General features: G+C 38.3%; 1 protein-coding gene across 1 annotated transcript in view; it reads left to right on the forward strand.

Moving 5' to 3' along the window:
• Positions 1-23,795, forward strand: part of ABCA12 (ATP binding cassette subfamily A member 12) — a 200,098-nt gene that overhangs the window by 145,256 nt on the left and 31,047 nt on the right. The window contains exons 25-38 of the mRNA XM_005909592.2: positions 891-960; positions 1,046-1,180; positions 2,050-2,196; positions 3,119-3,305; positions 5,220-5,438; positions 6,651-6,847; positions 7,694-7,854; positions 9,225-9,461; positions 9,862-10,009; positions 13,902-14,154; positions 14,747-14,833; positions 15,930-16,026; positions 19,750-19,877; positions 21,347-21,434. Coding sequence (XP_005909654.2) covers positions 891-960; positions 1,046-1,180; positions 2,050-2,196; positions 3,119-3,305; positions 5,220-5,438; positions 6,651-6,847; positions 7,694-7,854; positions 9,225-9,461; positions 9,862-10,009; positions 13,902-14,154; positions 14,747-14,833; positions 15,930-16,026; positions 19,750-19,877; positions 21,347-21,434 — 2,154 coding nt within the window. The remainder of the gene's footprint in view (positions 1-890; positions 961-1,045; positions 1,181-2,049; positions 2,197-3,118; positions 3,306-5,219; positions 5,439-6,650; positions 6,848-7,693; positions 7,855-9,224; positions 9,462-9,861; positions 10,010-13,901; positions 14,155-14,746; positions 14,834-15,929; positions 16,027-19,749; positions 19,878-21,346; positions 21,435-23,795) is intronic.

Here is a 23,795-nt window from a genome sequence, read left to right on the forward strand (position 1 = left end):
TTCCTCCACTGTTTATAAAATCATAATAGATGATGCTGTAAGAAAGAGCAGTTAAAATGTAATATATCATGTTTTGAAGATTATCAAGAATTCTGACTTATCTCTGGCCCAGTTCCATAAATATCTTAGAACCTCTATTACTGGCATTGTTCTCATATATGACTAATTCTTGTGGTTTTTATGACATGTAACCTACAGGCATGAATACAAATGTGCTGATAGCATAGAATCAATTTTGAATTCTTTTCTGCTTTTTCAATTCCAAGTACCAAATTAATTTAAGAACTTTAATGAAAGCATTAAGTTCACTGATATTGAAATTTGGAAAGCAGCAGTAAAGTTCACCATTGACTGAGGCTCATATTAGAACTTTGTTGTTTGTGGAAATAGGGATAAATAACTTTCATTTGACATTGGCCGCCTTGTATTTAAACAACATTTAAATTTTTATTTGTTGCATTATAAGTACTCAATTGATATTTTAATATATTTTCATGCATAAAACTTCTATTACTTGAAGACAATCTATGAAGTAAAAACATCTGGCCCCTAACCTTTCATTTGATGTTAATCTTAACATTGCATTACTCTATAATTACCAATTTTGTAAATTGCTGAACAACATTTAGTAAGTTTAGATATGTATTTTGGATTTTTGACAAATATTTTCCAAGTTATAATTTTCCTTCTTTTGTTTTCTGCGATTGCCTCCCCTTTTCCTCCAAAATTGTAGTGCGCTTGGTAAGAGACCTCTGTGCTTTTAAATATGATCGAGAGTTAGTGTCAGTTTTACCTATAGAAGGGCCCAAAGTTTGAAGTAGGTTAAGACCTCTCTGGGTGAAATGTATGAAACCTACAAGAACTATCATTCTGGTTGATTCTATTCACAGAGCCTGCTGTCTCCAACAGCTTTCAGTTATGCAGGTCAGTACATCGCACGCTACGAGGAGCAAGGCATCGGTAGGTTCACTTTCTTTTCAACTGGATTTTATCTTTCACACCTACAGAATGTATTACAGAAAAATAAATGTATGTGTTCACTTAGGTCTTCAGTGGGAAAATATGTACAGTTCCCCAGTTCAGGATGACACCACTTCATTTGGCTGGCTGTGCTGTCTAATCCTCGCTGACTCTTTCATTTATTTCCTTATTGCTTGGTATGTCCGGAACGTTTTCCCAGGTATGATCATTCTTCCTACACATACATGCTTTTCATGATTGTTATCATTATAAAACTGCTAATATATATTTTCTAATATTTTATTTGCCAAATATCATCTCCAAAAATACTTCCATCCCAAAACTAACCAAAATTTTCTAGCCTGAGATAATGCACTGTTGAATTTTTTCCTCTGATATTCCTTTAAAGGATAGAATGAATTAAGAAGCATGGAGTCCAGTCTTTCCAAATGGGAGTATGAGATATTATAAAAGGCAAAAATCAAGTCTCCTAATTTTAAGGAAAATTTATCAAATTTAATGGAACAAGACTAGTGGGGTTCCCCTCCAAGGTCTCAAATGGTTAAAACTTCAACATGCTCATAAGTTTTCCCATTAAGTCTTATTTATATTTGCACATTTTTGATTCTATGAATGAATGAAAAATTGTTACTCTATTCCAGTTATATAAAATTTCTGTAAAAGAGAAAAATGTGGAGACAAAGCAGATCAGTGATTGCTTCTGACTTGGGTTGAAACCAGGGATTATTTGCAAAGCACATGAGATAACTTTTTGGAGTTATTGGAATCTGGGGATTGTTGTTCTGGTTGCAAAACTTTATTTACTAGAAATCATCACACTCTGCATTTACAATGATTAAATTTTATAGTGTATAACTGTACCACTGAAGCTGTTTATAAAGGAAAGAATTAAAAACTGGCTTTCTTTTTTACTTTACTTTGGAAACTGAGACAACTTTAGTTTTATATAGTATCAAAAAAATGAAAATATTTCCTAAATACTACATAGTAAATACTGTTATTTAACTTCTGATGCTTAATGTTAACAATCGATTTAAAACTACTTTTCCTAATACATTTTTGTTACAGGTACATATGGTATGGCAGCTCCGTGGTATTTTCCATTCCTTCCTTCCTATTGGAAAGAACGATTGGGATGTGCAGAAGTGAATCATGAGAAAAGCAATGGGCTTATGTTTACTAATATCATGATGCAGAACACCAACCCATCTGCCAGTAAGACAAGTAGGTCAACAACATGCATTATTATGAGGGAAGTGATGTAAAATTTACATGACTAGTGATTTTAATTATGTTTTTCTAAATGGCAAAATTATCATCCTTTTAGTCATGGATGAATATGTCTACACATATGTGTTTGGACTCGTAGGGAGATTAAATCGTGGCCTTTTCTGGGCTCATTAACTCAGTTGGTTAGCATATGGTGCTAATTAGGCCAAGACTGCAGATCGCTTTGTGGTCCAGTTAGATTCACACAGAGAAAAATTTTGTTCCTTGGCCACAGTCTGCACCCCTCACTCCAGCCATCTGTCACTAGTCATAAGGAGTAACCAAGTAACAAGTATGGATAATTTAGCATAACCCATCACCAACAAAGAACAAACAATTTAAGGCTTGTGACTTACTGACATTGGGTGAGCAGTGTCAGTTTTATAAAGTAAGGATGAGCCATATAACTAGTTCTTTTGTGATGCATGAAGGAAATGTAGAGAGTAATTAATGAACTGATTCTACAACCACAGATCTGAGTAAGCATTGTCCACCAAGTATAGACATTTATTCTATACATAAGTATCACCCTGTTCAATTGGAAGACCAAGCCTTAAACTTGTATTTTGAATTTTTGAGATATTTGATTTGAATAAAGGAGAATTCAGTATTATGATACTATATTCTGAAACTTCTTTTTCTGACAGAGACAGGTAATATAAACCTTAAAGTGTGGTTCCAACACTCTCATTCATTTTTAAAACAAGTGAGAAGGTGGAAGACTATAATAGACCATTTATATCTGGAATTATTTTTTTACTTTGGGGCTTGTGTCTATAGTCTTTGGTTTTTAATTAAGGAAAAGTCTAAATCTAGCTGCATTTTCTTTCCTTGTGAGCTTACAACTCTTCTCTTGATTTCTCTCCAGGTCCTGAATACAAATTTTCCTCCAACATTGAGCCTGAACCTAAAGATCTCACAGTTGGGGTTGCTCTGCATGGGGTCACAAAGATCTATGGCTCAAAAATTGCTGTTGATAACCTCAATCTGAACTTCTATGAAGGTCATATTACTTCATTGCTGGGGCCCAATGGAGCCGGGAAGACTACCACCATGTATGTTACTTTTCAATACTTAGGTGTCATGGAAGCATATTACTTAATATTTCCCCAATTCTTTCATAAAAATAGAGTTGTTACAGCTCCCAGATGGATTAAGATACCTCAACTTGCTTACTGTAGAAGCAAGTTTCAGCCTGTGAGCTCAAAGTATGGATCAGACCCACCAGATAGGTTCATTTTGGTCTACCTAATATTGGCCCACTATTACTTCTCAAAATATTTTATTTCTGTGCCAGTTTTCAAATAAAAATAGGAGAGTTTTCAAATAAAAATAAACATTCCTGTCATCTCTTAAATATTAGAAAGTTTTGGAAACATTGGACCTACAGGCTTAGATAGAGACAATTGTTTTGGACTTATTAGTGACTGTTTTTAAAGCAGGTTTAATGACTGTTCCTCATCCCTGCTCCCCACCAACTTTACTGCCCCATACAGTCAGTCTGTTTCACTTATTTGCATTTTTACCCTGGCCTGTATACCAGTTTGGATTCACAAATCTTGGTATAAACACACTCAGCCCCATCTGCTCTATTAAATGGATCCTTTGCCTGGATTCATGAAAGAAAGAAAAAAGAAAAGAATCACTAGCTATCAGATATAGATCAAAAGTTCACAAACAGTACATGGGCTGTTCTTCCTCTCTCTTCACTTAACTAGCATTTCCCTGTGTCCTGATGGAGAAAAGATTTGAATGGTTTTAAAAGTGACATTGTTCTGAAATTGTTTCTGTGACTTACCTCCAGTGCTCCACTAGGCTTTGCTTGGAGTGAGCTCTAAGATGCTGCTGGTGTTCTTGTCTTATTTGGGAAAAAGTATCCATTGTCAGATATGCTGTTTACTGTCATCATGAGTAAGCTCAGTGAGTGCCAAAACATATTTTTCAGTAATTAAAAGGGGACAAAAGAGAGTTATGAAAGGAGCAAACATGAAGCTGCTCTCATTTATACGACCTGTTTCAATGCAGAGTTGGCTTTCTAGTGAGAATGCACTGTGTTTGTGCTAAATCTCTTCAGTGGTGTCCGACTTTGTGATCCTATGGATTGTAGCCCACCAAGCTCTTCTATCCATGAGGATTCTCCAGGCAAAAATGCTGGAGTGGGTTGCCATACTGAGAGTATAGTGCTTAAAATTAAGATTTCTAATAAGCAATAAGAGGACAATAAAGAAAAGGAATGGAGAAGGATTTTGAAGAGGCTATAATTTTAGCTGAAAAAGTCCCCATTGTAGTTTTCTGAGTATAAGGAATGTATAAAGAAATACGTTATTTGATTTTAATGCATTTTTATGGGAAGAATCACACATTGTATTGATTCCCTATTTAATCCACAATGGTCCTTTAAGATCTGTTATGTGTAAGACACTAGTTAGATGGTAAGAGTGGTACAAAAAAAAAAAAATGTCCTTTCCTTGACTTCATGGGGCTTACATTTTAGTGGAGAAGATGGATATTAAATAACTGCCCAGTTTACTGACCATCTGAAATATGATGAGGAGTTCTGTAGGTAAGAATATTCTAGTCACAGGGTAGAGTGGGGGACTGAAGATGACCAAAGTTCACATGAGAAATAGAAATTTGAGGCTTAATGGCCTATGGGAACTACCTGATGCCAGGGATGTGTGGGAGCTTGCTGAAGAAGGGAGTGCATTTGCAATTAGAAAGCCCAACCCTTTCTGTCATTGCCACCACGACCACCATCATCATCACATGTGCTTCTGTAACACTAAAGTATTGGGAGCTTAAAAGCAATTTTAATTTTTACTCCCAATTAATCCGATTTTACTTCATAGCTTGACCTGCCCTGGGAAGATACACCGTAACATTTTTTGCTAACAACTGAGATATATTTAGTCCAAAAACCTAGATCAAAGTTTTGGTTCACACCTAACTTATGGTTTCTTCATTTCCAGCTCCATGTTGACTGGACTGTTTGGGGCCTCGGCAGGTACCATCTTTGTTTACGGAAAAGATATCAGAACAGATCTGCACGTTGTGCGGAAGAACATGGGCGTCTGCATGCAGCATGATGTCTTGTTCAGTTACCTCACCACCAAGGAGCACCTTCTCCTCTACGGCTCCATTAAAGTTCCTCACTGGACTAAAAAGCAGCTGCATGAAGAAGTGAAAAGGTCAGATATGACAGGAATGAGAACATGTGCTGGTTAACTTCTCTCAAAAAGAAGTCAAGTTACAATAATAACACCAGTAGGAAACAGTTTCTCAGGAAACAATTGTTTTCAGTTTTTCTACTTTTCTGCTATTGTGTACATTTAAGGGCCTATGGGTTTGTATAAGGGCCTATGAGAATTGTATACATTCTCCTCAGCAGCCAGTTATTACACTGGAAATAGCTGCCTTCGTTTCTGGTCTTGTATTGCCCCCATTCCTCTGTTTCCAATCTCCATGGCCACCATACAAGTCTTAACTGGACCCCTGGCTTCTACATTCCCTTGTACAGTCTATTCTTCAAAGAACAGTCAGGGTGACCTTTTTAAACTACAGATTAGACCATGTCACTCCTCTGTCAAAGCCCTCTAATGGTTTCTCACCACATTCAGTGTGAAACTCAGGAATGTCCTTATCGAGGCCTGTGAGACTCTTCCTGACCTGCCCTCAATCTCGGTTTTGATTTTATTTCCTTCTGCTTCTTCCCCATTCACTCTGCTCCAGGCATGCTCGCCCAGGTGCACGCTCAGTTACGCTGGGCCTGCTCCTGCCTCCGGGCTGCCCATGTTCCCACTACATAGAGCAGCGTTTTCCAGACAGCCCTTAGACTTACTCTGCCCCTTCTGGTCCCTGCTCAAACATCACCTTCTCTGAGGGAGCCACCATGTGTAAAACAGATGCCTAAAATAGCACACCCCAGGCACTCATCTCATATACCCGGTGTTATTTGTTTTTTTATTACACTTATAAAATAGAAAATTATAATCTTCTTGGGAATATGTTTATCAACTGAATTTCCCCTGCATTACTCCTGATACACAACTATACTATATCATCATCTCCTCATGGGTTAGGAACATTATCTGCTCGATGCTGTTCCACAGCACCTAAAACACAGTCTGGCAGAAAACAGGCAGGGACTCTCTATATAAATACTTGTCAAATGAATGAATAAAATAATGAACCATGTAGTCCTTATGGTGTTTTCTTAGTATTAATTTTATACCTCCAACTAGATGATAAACAACAGAAAACTATGTCGTGAATCCTCAATAGTTTACCTTGCTGAGCACATAATAGTTGTTTAATGAATACCTCTTATTTAGGGTGCTTTTTGTATTTTTCCAAAATTCAAATACTCTGTAAAACATAACCACTGCCCATCATTTCTGAAGGACTTTAAAAGATACTGGACTATATAGCCATCGTCATAAGAGAGTTGGAACACTGTCAGGAGGAATGAAGAGGAAGTTATCCATATCAATAGCTCTCATCGGAGGATCAAGGGTGGTAATTCTGGATGAACCATCCACTGGCGTTGACCCATGTTCTCGGCGAAGTATATGGGATGTTATATCCAAGAACAAAACTGGTATGAGTACCTTCTTATAACTTCTCCAGCCAGCAGTTATAGTTTTGCCCTCTGGGATGCAAGCACACAAGTTGAAGTCTTTTCTGTTTATAATCTCTGTTAAACATCTAAGGTGTGCTCTTCCTTTTCCCAGGTCTTGTCTTCTCCTAGCTAAATTTCTGGATCAATTAGTGTATAATTATGTAGAGCCCACTGTGAATTGAGCACTTAACTGACCTTTGTGAGAGTGTGCAAATCCAACAGAAGTTCCAAATTCTGCCTAGAGGAGCTTAGAATCTAATTAGAGATACCAAACATACACAAACGAAAATAAACTGAAAACAGACTAAATAAGTGCTAGCAGGATGTGAGGCAAAGGAGCAATCAGAGTGGAGTGGATTAATCAGAGAGAAATTTTCAAAAAGTCTTTAAAATTATGGCTTTTTCATAGTGAAGAAAAGGAGGGAGGGGGAGAGAGACAGAGAGAGAGAGAGAGACAGAGAGAGAGAGAGAGACAGAGAGAGAGAATGGAAGTGAAGCCAAGGGAACAGAATAAGGGATTAACAGAAGTCGGACATGACTGAAGTGACTTAGCAGCAGCAGCCCCCACTACAGAGTATGGACAGTTAGCCTTAGAGCATATTTGCTGTCAACTTACAAGAACACCCCCCGCAACCTGCCTCAGGTATTTAGGAACACCCCTTCTGAATTTCTCTTCGATCATTTTGGAAGCCCCTCTGATCAGTGTTTCAGTTAGCTCATAAAATGTGACTCTCCATAAATCACAGGATTTACTTATTTTAACTCAGTATATCTTGGCAACTGTAGCTTCATTTTTCATTTTGGGTTGTTCTCTGTGTTTTCAAGCCAGAACAATCATTCTGTCGACACACCACTTGGATGAGGCTGAAGTGCTGAGTGACCGCATTGCCTTCCTGGAGCAAGGAGGGCTGCGCTGCTGCGGGTCACCGTTTTATCTCAAGGAGGCATTTGGAGATGGGTATCACCTCACACTCACCAAGAAAAAGGTTTGTAGGAGAGAAACTATACCTCATCGTAGGGTCATAAATTCAGTTTGGTATGAAACAGAAGTAGAATCTGTCCAACTTCATACATTGCTAAAATTCACTATTAATATGTTAGATTCATGTTTCTCAAACTCGAGCAAATTTCAGAACCACTGAAGGTCTTGGTTAAATCCAGACTTCTGGCTCCACCTTCGAGTGTCTCTGATTCAGTAGATCTGGGAAGGGGTTCTAGAATTTACTACACTTCTACCAAGGTCCACATTACCCATATGACACTGATGCTGCTGGTCTGGGATTGCACATTGAGAAGTAATGTACTAGATAAAAGAAAGTCTATACTTAAGGCTACTGATGAATGATCAGCCTGTTAGTTCCCCTACATTTCAGCCTGTAAGGCTAAAAATTGGATTTTCTGCTCTATAAAAAGCCAATGAAGGAATATGCAGTCACATATTCACTTTCTGATCAGTGTTCCTCGACTGGTAATGTGGAGACTGATTCAGCCAGACCAGTGATGCTTTCACATCTTCAAAGAACAAAAATGCTTAGTTTCTAAGGCTCCCTTACTATCTCAAGTAGTGCTATTTATCTATGTTGTGCAAGATGTATATGCTATGACTACTCTCATTTATTTTATATCTTATCATCCTAATGCGACTCCCAAAATAGAAAAAGTAGTTCATTGTCACATTCCTTAATTCAATTAAAATTTTATTTATTAGTTATATATGATATCTTAATATGTGCCCAAGACATTGTCTTAGGCACTGGGGATACAGCAGTGAACTGATGATGCTAAGATCTCTGCTCTTATGGAGTTTATGTTCTGATGGGAGTGTGGGGAATTCGCGTGGTAAAATTGATAAGTATATAATTTAGAATATTAGCAAGTGATAACTGCTATGGGTAGAACAAAGCAGAGGAAAGGGCATAGGGAATGCTAGGAAGTGCCATTTTAAGTAGACAGCATCTCTGAGAAGGTGACAGATGACCCAGGAGTTAAGGCCAAGAAGAGAGTGAGCCCTGTCACTATCTGGGGCAAAGGAACAATTGCAAAGACCCTAAGGAGGGAGCGCTCCTGAGCCTGAAGCATTGAATAACCGAACGTTTGTTGTTTCTGGGGTGAGAGAGAGAGAGGAGGTGAGCAAGGAGGCTGGAGAAGGGACAGGGTGAGGTGGGAGACAAGCCCTAGAATAGTGACTGACAGACAACCATAGGGACCCCCAGTGGGACAGGGAGCAAGAGAGGAGTGATATACTCCCTGGCACAGGTCTGTACTGGCCTAAAAGAACTCGCCACCCTCTGACTGGGGCCCTTGGGCCCTACAATGTGAAGACAAGGGAGTGTTTAACTTCTCTTCTCGTCTCTAGAGTCCAAATCTAAATGCAAGTACAGTGTGTGACACCACAGCTGTGACGGCAATGATCCAGTCACATCTCCCTGACGCCTACCTCAAGGAGGACATCGGGGGAGAACTTGTCTACGTGCTTCCTCCATTTAGCACCAAAGTTTCAGGGGCCTATCTTTCACTCCTGAGAGCCCTGGACAGTGGCCTGGGTGACCTCAACATTGGGTGCTATGGCATTTCAGATACCACCGTGGAAGAGGTACACCTGGACATTTCCTTTTTGCTTGAGGCTGATTAACTTGCTGTTCCCCTAGAATAAATATAAACAGTTCTTTTTAAAAAGAAAAAAAAATTTGTAATGAATGTTTTAAGAAGTAAAGGGAAACAAAAATAAAGATAGTTTTGATTATATAAAAATTATAAACAAACATTTTACCAAATCAGAAAATCTTAAAATTATCTCAGTACCATACTTATGTAAGACTGACTTCTGAGAACAAGCATGTTGCTTCACTTAGAGAAAACATATCTTTTACTATGAATATGTTCCTTTAAAGTCTCAATAAATGTGACAAAAATTTAAAATAAAAATTGAGCTTAAAAGCTAGAAAACACATACATGTTTTATGCTAATGAAGTGTTCCTGCTTCTCTTTCTAGGTCTTTCTGAACTTGACTAAAGAGTCACAAAAAAATAATAGGAGTCTTGAGCACTTAACAACAAAGAAAATCGGAAGTTCCAGTACCAATGGCATCTCAACCCCTGATGATTTATCTGTGAGCAGCAGCAATTTCACAGACAGAGATGGTAAAATAAATCTAATGTACACATTTTGCTTAATTCCAATGAACAGCATAAATGAGAAAATCACAGGACAGATTTTTTAATTCAACTTTATACTTTCTAAATTTAAAAAGACTAAAGAAATATAACCTTTATTTTTATATACAAAATATTTATCAAACCAAATTGAATTCCCTATTGCAAAAATATTTTGAAGAACATGAACTTCCTTGTTAGGGTTGTGATGTGTATCCTGTCTAGCTATGAGGAATCATTTTCAGGATATGACTTATTCCAACTAGTTGTGTCCCATAAGTTCAATACTTCATATAATTGATGGTGTCCAACAGGGCTTCCCAGGTGGCAATAGTGGTAAAGAACCCACCCGCCAATGCAGGAGACATATGAGATGGAGTTTCGATCCCTGTGTCGGGAAGATCTCCTGGAGGAGGGCATGGCAACCCACTCCAGTATTCTTGCCTGGAGAATCCCATGGACAGAGGAGCCTGGCAAGCTACAGTCCATGGGTCACAAAGAGTCTAAATGACTGAAGCATCTGAGCATGCACTGAATTCATGAAGTCGGACTTAACAGTGAAGAATCTATAATAATAGGTTCCCCCCCACCTCCAAGTCTTCACACAAGATATGTTTGGGAAATGCTGTTACTTGTCACAGCTTTGAGGAATTGGGCTCTTTTGAAAATAGCTTTTATCCTGTCTTATACTCTGACAGTTAGTTTATGCCTTTGGAAATACTATTTACTTAAGGAAGCATATAGTAAAACCATGTATAAATTATGGAGTAGTCATTTCAAGAGTTTGCTTAAATTGGGAAAAATCTCTAGGAATAGAACTTATGATTAAACATTTGCTTGACTCTAAAATTCAGAAAATATAATCTCTGGTGTTTGTATAACTCTGGAACTTGGGAGTCTCATTTGTCCTCTGCTAGATTCCTCAGATGTCACCTTTTGGAAATATCATTGCTGAGACTATGGAATTGAGGACTTAGAGCGGGGTCAGCTGCTTCAGGAAGCAAATGTTATGCATTTGCCTCTGCATTTGTCTCATAATTTGAAACTATTCTTCAGTCAGAATGTTCCCCTCCTTGACATTATCATTTAGAAAGCACATATTTGCTCCATTTGATACACCTGTAAGTCATCGACATGTAATTTCTCAAGAAACAGAAAAGCATACTAATTAACTTACAATATTTAGCTCCTTCTGCAATTCCCCTTTGCAGAGATATGAGTTCTCATTTAAACTTGTTCACTCGATTTAATTGGAATTCATTTTAAATTAAGCAGCGTTGTATTTTTTCTTATCAGCTAAATGAAGATCATGATTTTTGTGCCGCATAATTTGTGATGGAGGATTAAAAATATCCACAGAGTTGACAAATACTGTCATTTTATCACATGTAAAGGAATGCTTGGTGGCAGACCTTCAGAAGAAATGTCATATTTGAAACTATTTTTAGAGGGACTGCTGAAATTACTTGTTGTATGAGCACTACTGAGACATGCATTCTCAGTCACTAAGTTGTGTCCCGACTCTTGCAACCCCATGGACTTTAGCCTGCCAGACTCCTCTATCCGTGGGATTCTCTAGTCAAGAATACTGGAGTAGATTGCCATTTCATTCTCCAGGGCATATTCCCAACCCAGGGACTGAACCTGTGTCTCTCCCAACTCCTGCGTTGGCAGGTATATTGTTTACCCCTGAGCCACCTGAAAAACCCAAGCCACCGTTTATGACCTCCACTGCTGTGCGGCTCTCACTCTCAGAAGACATGGGAGTGGGGTAGGCTTGTTGGAGAGGAGGGAGGATCTCATTTTTTCCAATGAGATCTTTTCTGCGACTAAAGTGGTAAAAATGGAGTTTTAAAACGCCATATTGTCAATCCAGATTTCTAAAAAGAATGCAACAAATAAGTACTTGAACTAGAATTGTACTTTGGAGGAGAGCATTTTCCTTTTCCTACGTTTAAGGTGACTTCATTGGGCCCCATGCTGCTGCTGCTGCTGCTAAGTTGCTTCAGTCATGTCCGACTCTGTGTGACCCCATAGACGGCAGCCCACCAGGCTCCCCCATCCCTGGGATTCTCCAGGCAAGAACACCAGAGTGGGTTGCCATTTCCTTCTCCAATGCATGAAAGTGAAAAGTGAAAGTGAAGTCGCTCAGTCATGTTCAACTCTTAGCGACCCCATGGACTGCAGCCCACCCAGCTCTTCTGTCCATGGGATTTTCCAGGCAGGAGTACTGGAGTGGGGTGCCATCGCCTTCTCTGATTGGGCCCCATAATGAGAGCCAATTAGACTTACCGTCACCAAGTTACCGACAACAGGAATGAGTTATACTAGACTGATGTTTTGCTCTCTTGTTCATTTTATTTGAGTCCAATCTCCTGATAGAAGCTACCTCTTGAATATTAGTAGTCAGTAATACATATTGATTCTGCACTGAGACTTTAGGAGATTGGGGACAATATTCACTTATAAAATTCTAGATGTCTCACTTTGACATTAAAATTACTATGTATATGACAAAGAATATTTTGTGTATAGTAATTTATAATTTTCAAAGAACTTTTACATATGCTTCTTAAGATGGAGAGACTCAGGCCCATAGCTGATCAATGAAGAAAGTGAAAGTGTTAGTTACTCAGTCATGTCCAACTCTTTGTGACCCCATGGACTGTAGCCCACCAGGCTTATCTATTCATGGAATTCTCCAGGCAAGAATACTGGGGTGAATTGCCATTTCCTTCTCCAGGGAATCTTCCTGACCCAGGGATTGAACCCAGGTCTTCTGCATTGCAAGCAGATTCTTTGCTGTCTGAGCCACCAGGGAAGCCCAATCAGTGAAGAGCTGAACCTCAAATCCAAATCTTTAAGATATCAGCTTTTCCTACTGTGTCACATTACACAGTCTTTAGTTCAGTGCATCAGTTCAGTCGCTCAGTCGTGTCCAACTCTGTGTGACCCCACGAATCGCAGCACACCAGGCCTCCCTGTCTATCACCAACTCCCGGAGTTCACCCAAACTCATGTGCATCGAGTTGGTGATGCCATCCAGCCATCTCATCCTCTGTTGTCCCCTTCTTCTCCTGCCCCCAATCCCTCCCAGCATCAGAGTCTTTTCCAATGAGTCAAGTCTTCACATGAGGTGGCCAAAGTATTGGAGTTTCAGCTTCAGCATCAGTCCTTCTAATGAACACCCAGGACTGGTCTCCTTTAGGATGGACTGGTTGGATCTTCTTGCAGTCCAAGGGACTCTCAAGAGTCTTCTCCAACACCACAGTTCAAAAGCATCAATTCTTTGGCACTCAGCTTTCTTCACAGTCCAACTCTCACATCCATACAAGACCACCGGAAAAACCATAGCCTTGAATAGACAGACCTTTGTTGGCAAAGTAATGTCTCTGCTTTTGAATATACTATCTAGGTTGGTCATAACTTTCCTTCCAAGGAGTAAGCGTCTTTTAATTTCATGGCTGCAATCACCATCTGCAGTGATTTCAGAGCCCCACAAAATAAAATGACACTGTTTCCACTGTTTCCCCATCTATTTCCCATGAAGTGATGGGACCAGATGCCATGATCTTCGTTTTCTGAATGTTGAGCTTTAAGCCAACTTTTTCACTCTCCACTTTCACTTTCATCAAGATGCTTTTTAGCTCCTCTTCACTTTCTGCCATAAGGGTGGTATCATCTGCATATCTGAGGTTATTGATATTTCTCCCGGCAATCTTGATTCCAGCTTGTGCTTCTTCTAGCCCAGTGTTTCTCATGATGTACTCTGCATATAAGTTAAATAAGCAGGATCCATGGTCTTTGAAGTTACTTTATTTCTTGATTTATCAAGATTTCCCATAACCAGGTTAAATCTCTCTCTCTTTTTTAAAATCAGACAAAATCCTGACCAGAGGAGAGAGATCGGTTGGTTTTGAACTGTTATTGAAGAAGATTATGGCTATTCTCATTAAGAGGTTCCATCACACCCGCCGGAACTGGAAGGGCTTCATAGCGCAGGTTATTCTCCCCATTGTCTTTGTAACAACTGCCATGGGCCTCGGCACGCTGAGAAGTTCCAGCAACAGTTATCCAGAGCTCGAAATCACCCCATCTCTTTATGGTACCTCGGAACAGACAACATTCTATGCGTAAGTGTCTTCCCTTTAACTGAAACAACATTTTCCCAATGCCTCCAGAGGTGCATTGTGGCTGAATGAATGTCATAAAATGCTGAAGAATAAAGAACTCAGGAGCCACAATTCCTGATCCTGCCAAAGGAATATACAGTTTGATCTATCACATGACACTTCCCTCACCAGCAAACAACTGTAAGAGTTTTTGTATTTGTCTAAAAATAAAGTTAAGGTAGATTTTTATTTTTAATGAATATTTAATCAGGAAAACCAGATTAGGTATGGCTTCTCAATCTGTTGTAATACATGGCAAATAACTTTTTATTAAATACAGAATAACAGTATCAGAATTGTGTATAATATAATGTTATATATGCAATAGGTGATCACTAAATGCATGTGACAGGAAAATAATAAGACAGCCAAATAGAGACATGTGCTTATTTTTTGTGTGACCTTCTTTCTGAGTCTACATCTCTCTTAGATATTTAAGAAAATAGTCCTGTACGCAGCATATGTCATTTCTTCGAATTATTCATGAGCATGAGTTTAATATGGAACTCTAGTGAAGGAAACATGAATTTGTTTCTGTCCTTTAATATTATAGAAATTATCACCCAAGCACAAAAGACCTGGTCTCAGCAATGTGGAGCTTCCCTGGCATTGACAACATGTGTTTGAATATCAGTGATCCGTAAGTAGTTCTTTTTTTTTTGCCCCAGCATTCCAGTGTGTGTGCACATGCATGCATGTGTGTTCATGTATGTGGAAGAGTGTGGATGGGTCAATGTGCGTTGTTTGAGTGAGGAGGTCAGCCCTCTGATTGAAGTCTATCTTTTAAGACTTTATCTATCGCCTTTAGTTCATTCCGTGGTGATGCTATACTGAAATAGTAAGAGGTGCTTTCTAACTTGTAAAGTTTGTTTGTATAACTATTTTCATTAAACAATCACAACCACCCTGTGAATTGTTAATCTCATTTTTAAGATGAAGAAACTGAGGCTCGTGTGAACTAGGATACTTGTCAAAAGAAATCTAGAGAGTAGGTTGTGTAGCTAAAGCCAAGACCCATGTCTTCTGACTCCAGTCCCCAGACTTTTGCACTATATAGTGTTGCAATGGCACCCCACTCGAGTACTCTTGCCTGGAAAATCCCATGGATGGGGGAGCCCGGTGGGCTGCAGTCCATGGGGTCGCTAAGAGTCAGACACAATTGAGCGACTTCACTTTCACTTTTCACTGGCATGCATTGGAGAAGGAAATGGCAACCCACTCCAGTGTTCTTGCCTGGAGAGTGCCAGGGATGGGGAGTCTGGTGGGCTGCCGTCTATGGGGTCGCGCAGAGTCAGACATGACTGAAGCGACTTAGCAGCAGCAGCAGTGTTGCTTATTCAAAATGATGTAGTAACTGAACAGTAACAAAAATTCAAACTTCCAAGATAGTACATGACACGTGCAAACTTGACATTAGTGCATTATTTTTCTAAAAATCCCTTTCTCTTCAGAGGAGAGGATGAAAAGAGCAAAGAAAATAAAGGGATCAAGAAGTTCCATCCTGCCACATTGAGGCAATGAGCTTTGGTTTCAGCACTGCTTAATTGTTAAGTGCTGTCCCTCATTCCCCCATCAGATGTCAGATCACTTGGAAATGGTAGTGCAATGTATTTTCAAGTTGTGAAAAATCGGTAAATTGAACTGAGAACTATACCTGAATTCAATATCAAATACCCGCTTATACATAAACACGAGAATATACACACACCTCACTTTAAAATTATTCTTACTTGCAGGAGGTGTTTAAACAAAAACAGTCTGGGAAAATGGGACAGCAGTGGAGAAGAACCTATCACTAATTTTGGCGTTTGCTCCTGCTCAGAAAACACCCAGGTAAGATGGAATTCGCTTTCAGTGAAGTAAAAAAAAAAGGAATAAATGTCAAAGCTTGAAAGATCTTTCTAGGTTACCAAAGAGTGGATATAGTTTCATTTCATAGAAGCTAGTAGCTCAGTGGTGTGGATCCGGACAGCTCAGAAACACTGAACTTCAGGTCACTGTTTTAAATCCATCTTAGGACAAACTTCCTGGGGTAGGTAATTCTATGACAGTCTTTGTGGAAACTGACTAAAAGTGAGTTTGGGGGTCAGTTCAGTTGTAACCAGCAAGCTCTGTGTTTCACACAACAAAATGCCTCAATAGCGTAATATTTGAAAGCACAGTGAGATTGCTATCATAGTGGTCAGCTGGGAAGTTAGTAGTGTTTAAGTCCAGAACAGAACTCAGTATGCCTTCAAGCAACACCTCCAGGATGCGAGAATAATTCATGTTCTGAAAGAAACATTAAAGATTTTCCAACCAACACCCTGTCTGTATTCTATAGAAACACACTTTTGTTTTCTGTGCTTAGTTGCTCAGTCATGTCCGACTCTTTGCAACCCCATCAACTGCAGCCTGCCAGCCTCCTCTGTCCATGGACATTCTCCAGGCAGGAATACTGGAGTGGGCTGCCATCCCCTCTTCCAGGGCACCTTCCCAACCCAGGGATCGAACCCAGGTCTCCTGCATTACAGGCGGATTCTTTACTGACTGAGCCACCAGGGAAGCCCTAGGTCCATCAATTCAGTTAACTTTTAAGAAATTAAAGATTGCTGAAGAAAGGAGGTCACTGTTAGTTTCCGAGAGTCACCATGTTATCAACACTTCCCCATGGGGAGGAATCTAGCAATATTTTCTTCAAAGTGCCATATGATTACACCTTATACTGTCTTGGTACACTATTTTAGAATAAAGATGTTTTCAGTAAATGCAACCATTTTTTGTGGTCTCATGTAAGACAGTTACTAACAATAAAAACTAGAATCCAGCAAGCATTTTTTGAAATCCTTGCATTATAAGTATTATTCTTACCCAGCTCTCAAAGTGTTTTCTAATCTCTTATCTAACCTAACTAATTCTTTGTGTGTTTTCTTTAGTTCATAGTAAAAGTCTACTAACTTAGTATTTAAAAATAGAATCTGGATAGATTTTAATTTTTTAAAAAAGTAGATTAAAATTTTTTCAACTTAATAGTCTGCTGATGGGAATCCAAATTTATGTAAACAACTTCTAAAAGCATTGATAGTATCTACTAATGCTGATGATATACATACCCTATGGACTCACCAATTCCATTCCTATTATATACACATCAGAAGTGCTAGTTCACCGAGAGACATATACTGGGATACTTATAGTAATAATATTTGTAATAGCCTCCCAAATTCCCAGCAACAGTAGAATCACTTCAGTTCAGTTCAGTCGTTCAGTCGTGTCTGACTCTTTGCAACCCCATGGATGCCTCCCTGTCCATAACCAACTCCCGGAGTTTACCCAAACTCATGTCCATTGAGTCAGTGATGCCATCCAACCATCTCATCCTCTGTCATCCCCTTCTCCTTCTGCCCTCAATCTTTCCCAGCACCAGGGTCTTTTCCAGTGAGTCAGCTCTTCAGATCAGGTCACCAAAGTATTGGAGCTACAGCTTCAGCATCAGCCCTTCCAATGAATATTCAGGACTGATTTCTTTTAGGACTGACTGGTTTGATCTCCTTGCAGTCCAAGGGACTCTCAAGAGTTTTCTCCATCACCACAGTTTGAAAGCATCAGTTCTTCGGTGCTCAGTCTTCTTTATGGAAAAACCATAGCTTTTGACTATAAGGACCTTCATCAGCAAAGCGATGTCTCTGCTTTCGAATATTCTGTCTATGTTTGTCATAGCTTTTCTTCCAAGGAGCAAGCATCTTTTAATTTCATGGCTGTAGTAGCCATCTGCAGTGATTTTGGAGCCCAAGAAAACAGTCTGCCACTGTTTCCAATTTTTCTGCATCTATTTGCCATGAAATGATGGTACTAAATGCCATGACCCTTTTTGTACAGTTCTTCTGTATGTTCTTGTCACCTCTTTTTAGTATCTTCTGCTTCTTTTAGGTCCATATCATTTCTGTCCTTTATTGTGCCCATCTTTGGATGAAACGTCCCCTTGGTTTCTCTGATTTTCTTGAAGAGGTCTCTAGTCTTTCCCATTCTATTGTTTTCCTCTATTTGATCTACAACTACACACATCATATTCTCACAAATAAATGATGAGTGAAAAAAAGTCCAGACGTGAGAAAGTATATATGATACAATTACATTTGTATAAAATATAAAAACAGACAAAACTCTTCTGTGCTGGTTACTTGGGGAGTGCTAGGGTTGAAAGGAAACATGATGAGGGGGGCTCCTAGGGTCCTAGCATTGTTTTGTTTTCTGATCCAGTTGCTGGTTCAAGGTGTTTTCAGTTTGTCAAAATTTATCATACAGTATCCTTATATATATATATATATATATATATATTTTTCTGTATGTATAATTCAATAAAAATTAAAGCTAAAAATTACATTCATACATGTCTCTTTTTATGAAACCAGAGGCATTATAGAATGTGATCTTCACATTTTATAACTTGATGCAAGGTAAAATTCAGCGTTCTTTTTTTAGAGCAAGCTCTTGATCCACACATGTGGTACTAGTCTCAGCTCTGAGACACTATGTGGAAGATGGAGGAAAAACTGGAAAAGTGCTAGGTTTTTCCCAAACTAAAGTTTAAGCAGCGAAGCATGATACACTCTAATAGAAAGTAAGAAGTCAGGAAGTGCAGAAAGCTAAAAACTTATAAATAAGGGGTTTAAACTAAGCTCTGAGGTTGGTTAATAGTAATGGACCCAGGCACTGAATTTTGATGGTAACATAAGATGCTAACAATGGGGAAAACTGGGTGACAGGCATACAGGAACTCTCTGTACTATGTCTGCAACTTATATATGAATAAGCAACATGTATATAAGACATATATATAAATTAGATTTAGATATGGGTAAAATTGAAATCTGAAACCTAGGTTTAGTCCCTTAAAACTAATATAATATATACTTGACTTCCCTGGTAGCTCAGGCAGTAAAGTATCTGCCTACGAAGTGGAAAACCTGGGTTCAATCCCTGGGTTGGGAAGATTCCCTGGAGAAGGAAATGGCAACCCACTCCAGTATTCTTGCCTGAAGAATCCCATGGAGGGAGGAGCATGGTAGGCTACAGTCCATGGGGTCGCAAAGAGTCAGACATGACTGAGCGACTTTTCTTTCTTCTTCTTTCATCCACTGTTGTCCATCCCTGAGAACTTATCTCTGTTAATATTATCTTTTCAATTTGGGGCAGATACTTTTTTCTTCCCTGTGAATAACTGAGAGAATTTTGAGTCATCATAAATTTAATGTTGTTCTCTAAACATATCAAGCTTGACATATCAAGCTTGTCAGTACAGTGAAAAAAATATCTAACATTGGTTAACTTGTGTTCTTTTTTGGCTTTAAGCAAGTCTTAAACAAAGTATGTGGTCTATATAAATAATAACTTTGTGTTATTTCTTGGCAAAGGCAAGATTACTTCATTTTCACAGATGTTTAGAGGCAGAAGACACCCTTATCACACTCTACCAGTTGCACATATAGACAAATCATGAGACTGAAGCTTCTTGACATTGTCTATTTAATTTGTACAGCATTGTCCCAAATGAACTTTTTTAACCTTATTTTTCAGGAATGTCCTAAATTTAACTATTCACCACCTCATAGAAGAACTTATTCTTCCCAAGTAATTTATAACCTCACTGGGCACCACTTGGAAAATTATCTTATATCAACTGCTAATGAGTTTACACAAAAAAGGTAAAAACAATAAAAACTTTATAAAAAATTTAAAATATCTTGTTTTCTAATTTTAAGTTAACTGTCTTGAATTTGTGACAATAAAATGCAAATTTCTATTGATTATTTATGTGGGTAAATTCTGTTTTATCTAAACATCCTTACATATTAAACTTTAAGTAAATTAATGTAATAACTAAATTAAGATTTATTTGAGCACATTGTAAAGCATTGTTTTGGGATTCAAAAATGTATTGTTAACTTTGTACATATTTTTTTCTCAAAGCAAAAAACAAGTTGACTGGACTGTGCAAACTCAGAGAGTTCTAAGGCATGACTTTTGGTGACAGTTGTCCTTAGTTCCAACTTGAACATCTCAGACCTTGGAGTATGATACCTGCATGTGAATGAAATGTGTTCTTGTAGAGCAAGTTCGCAGGCTCGTTCCTGAGCCACCTGAACATTTGCCGTAGATGCAAGTGTGGCAGGCTTACATTCGCAACAACGTGGATGGACTGGAAGACACTATACTGAGTGAAATAACAGAGACAAATACTGCATGATTTCACTTTTATAGGGAATCCAAAACAGTCAAATGCATAGAAACAGAAGAGTAGAACAGGGGTTATTAGGGTCTGGGGGAAGGGTGAGGTGGGAAAATTTTGGTCAAAGGGTACAAAGTTTCAGTAAAGCAAGGTGAATACATTCTGGATGTCTAAGTACAGCAATTCTAGTTAAGAAGACAGATTATTACATGAAGTTTGTTAAGTGGGTAGACCTTAAGAATTCTCAACATATACAAGAAAATGGTAACTATGTGAGATAATGGATATGTTAATTAGCTTGATTGTGGGGATAATTTCACAACATATACATATATTAAAACATTGTATGCCTTAAATATATACACTTTTAATCTGTCAATTATAGCTTAATAAAGCTAGGAGAGAAAGGTGGCAAGTACACTTGAATATACATTAAATATTTTCAACAAAATGAGGTTTATTATAAACAAACCATTCTAAAACCTACTTTTAAAAAAAATGTGAAGAATATCCTGTAGTGTTCTTTGTACATCAAAAATATAGCTCTGCAGCATCACATTTACAGTAATAGTCACAAGAAAATTATTTTAGTATAACTACTAAAATATTATTTAGTATTTAGTATTTAATTCATTCTTATTTATTTATTTAACCCATTCTTAATTTGGTCAATATTTAAACTAACCTTTCCTTAAAATTTCTATTTGAATTTTTTAAATCCACTTTTTATTTTTAAGAGTCCATGAATTTCTAGTTATAATGTGCACTTTAGACAAAAATATGATACAAGAAATCTATAAAACTGTAAAATATTTGTCAGGTTGTATTTATTTCATACTATAATGTGTACTTAGTGGAAAGAAAAAAATGAGCTTTTAGTTAAACATTTTAGATTTATTTATGAATATTTTCTCATTAAAACCAATATCAATTTTTTCCATGTAGATATGGAGGTTGGAGTTTGGGACTGCCTTTGACTAAAGACCTTCTTTTTGATGTAACGACTGTTCCAGCTAATAGAACGCTTGCCAAGGTAAATTGTGATCATTCTTTTGGGATATCATACAAATGAGAATATGAACTTTAAATGTTCAAGCATTTTCATGAGTTGAAAATAGAACATGAGTCAGTTGATTTGAAAATCATTTGGAATAATGTATACTCCATAATACAGTGGTTCCAATCTTAAGTATTTAACCTAAAGAAGCGTGTATACACAAGTACCTGGTTCAGTTCAGTTCAGTTGCTCAGTCGTGTCCGACTATTTGTGACCCCATGGATTGCAGCATGCCAGGACTCCCTGTCCATCACCAACTCCCAGAGTTTACTCAAACTTATGTCCATTGAGTCGGTAATGCCATCCAGTCATCTCATCCCCTGTTGTCCCTTTCGCCTTCTGCTATCCATCTTTCCCAGCATCAGGTCTTTTCAAAGTCTCTTCTCATCAGGTAGTCAAAGTATTGGAGTTTCAGCTTCAGTATCAGTGCTTCCAATGAATATTCAGGACTGATTAACTTTAGGATGGACTGGTTGGATCTCCTTGCAGTCCAAGGGACTCTCAAGAGTCTTCTCCAACACCACAGTTCAAAAGCATCAATTCTTTGGCGCTCAGCTTTCTTCACAGTCCAACTCTCACATCCATACATGACCACTGGAAAAACCATAGCCTTGACTAGACGGACCTTTGTTGGCAAAGTAATGTCTCTGCTTTTCAATATGCTGTCTAAGTTGGTCATAACTTTCCTTCCAAGGAGTAAGCGTCTTTTAATTTCATGGCTGCAGTCACCACTGCAGTGATTTTGGAGCCCAAAAAATAAAGTCATGCCATGATCTTAGCACCAGGTTACATAACAAAAATGCACATAGTAGGATATCTCATATTAGCTGAAAATGCAACCCCAAATGTCCATACACAGTAGAATAAATAAATAAATTGTTATATACTCATTCAATAGAACTCTCAGCCATGGAAATGAATGAACTCATTTCCATAGAATAGTTCAACTATGTAAAGAGCAATATTGAATAGGAACCCGGAATATTAGGTCCATGAATCAAGGCAAATTGGAAGTGGTCAAACAGGAGATGGCAAGAGAGAACATGGACATTCTAGGAATCAGCAAACTAAGATGGACGGGAATGGGTGAATCTAACTCAGATGACCATTATATTTACTACTGTGGGCAGGAATCCCTTAGAAGAAATGGAGTAGCCATCATAGTCAACAAAAAAGTCCCAAATGCAGTACTTGGATGCAATGTCAAAAATGACAGAATGATCTCTGTTCGTTTCCAAGGCAAACCATTCAATATCACAGTAATCCAAGTCTATGCCCCGACCAGTAACACTGAAGATGCTAAAGTTGAACTCTTCTATGAAGACCTATACAGTGGAAGTGAGAAATAGATTTAAGATCTGATAGACAGAATGCCTGATAAACTATGGACGAAGGTTCGTGACATTGTGTAGGAGACAGGAAATAAGACCATCCCCAAGAAAAAGAAATGCAAAAAAGCAAAATGGCTGTCTGGGGAGGCCTTACAAATAGCTGTGAAAAGAAGGGAAGTGAAAAGCAAAGGAGAATAGGAAAGATATACCCATTTGAATGCAGAGTTCCAAAGAATAGCAAGGAGAGATAAGAAAGCCTTCCTCAGCGATCAATGCAAAGAAATAGAGGAAAACAATAGAATGGGAAAGATTAGAGGTCTCTTCAAGAAAATTAGAGATACCAAGGGAACATTTCATGCAAAGATGGGCACAATAAAGGACAGAAATGGTAGGGACCTACAAGAAGCAGAAGATATTCAGAAGAGGTGGCAAGAATACACAGAAGAACTGTACAAAAAAGATCTTCATGACCTGGATAATCACAAAGGTGTGATCACTCACCTAAAGCCAGACATCCTGGAATGTGAAGTCAAATGGGCCTTAGGAAGTATCACTATGAACAAAGCTATTGGAGGTGATAGAATTCCAGTTGAGCTATTTCAAATCCTGAAAGATGATGCTGTGAAAGTGCTGCGCTCAATATGCCAGCAAATTTGGAAAACGCAGCAGTGGCCACAGGACTGGAAAAGGTCAGTTTTCATTCCAATCCCAAAGAAAGGCAATGCCAAAGAATGCTCAAACTACCAGACAATTGCACTCATCTCACACGCTAGTAAAGAAATGCTTAAAATTCTCCAAGCCAGGCTTCAGCAATACGTGAACCGTGAACTTCAAGATGTTCAAGCTGGTTTTAGAAAAGGCAGAGGAATAAGAGATCAAATTGCCAACATCTGCTGGATCATCAAAAAAGCAAGAGAGTTCCAGAAAATCATCTATTTCTACTTTATTAACTACGCTAAAGCCTTTGACCGTGTGGATCACAATAAACTGTGGAAAATTCTGAAAG

This window comes from Bos mutus, chromosome 2, assembly GCF_027580195.1.
Source record: "Bos mutus isolate GX-2022 chromosome 2, NWIPB_WYAK_1.1, whole genome shotgun sequence".
Classification (NCBI taxonomy): Eukaryota; Metazoa; Chordata; class Mammalia; order Artiodactyla; family Bovidae; genus Bos; species Bos mutus.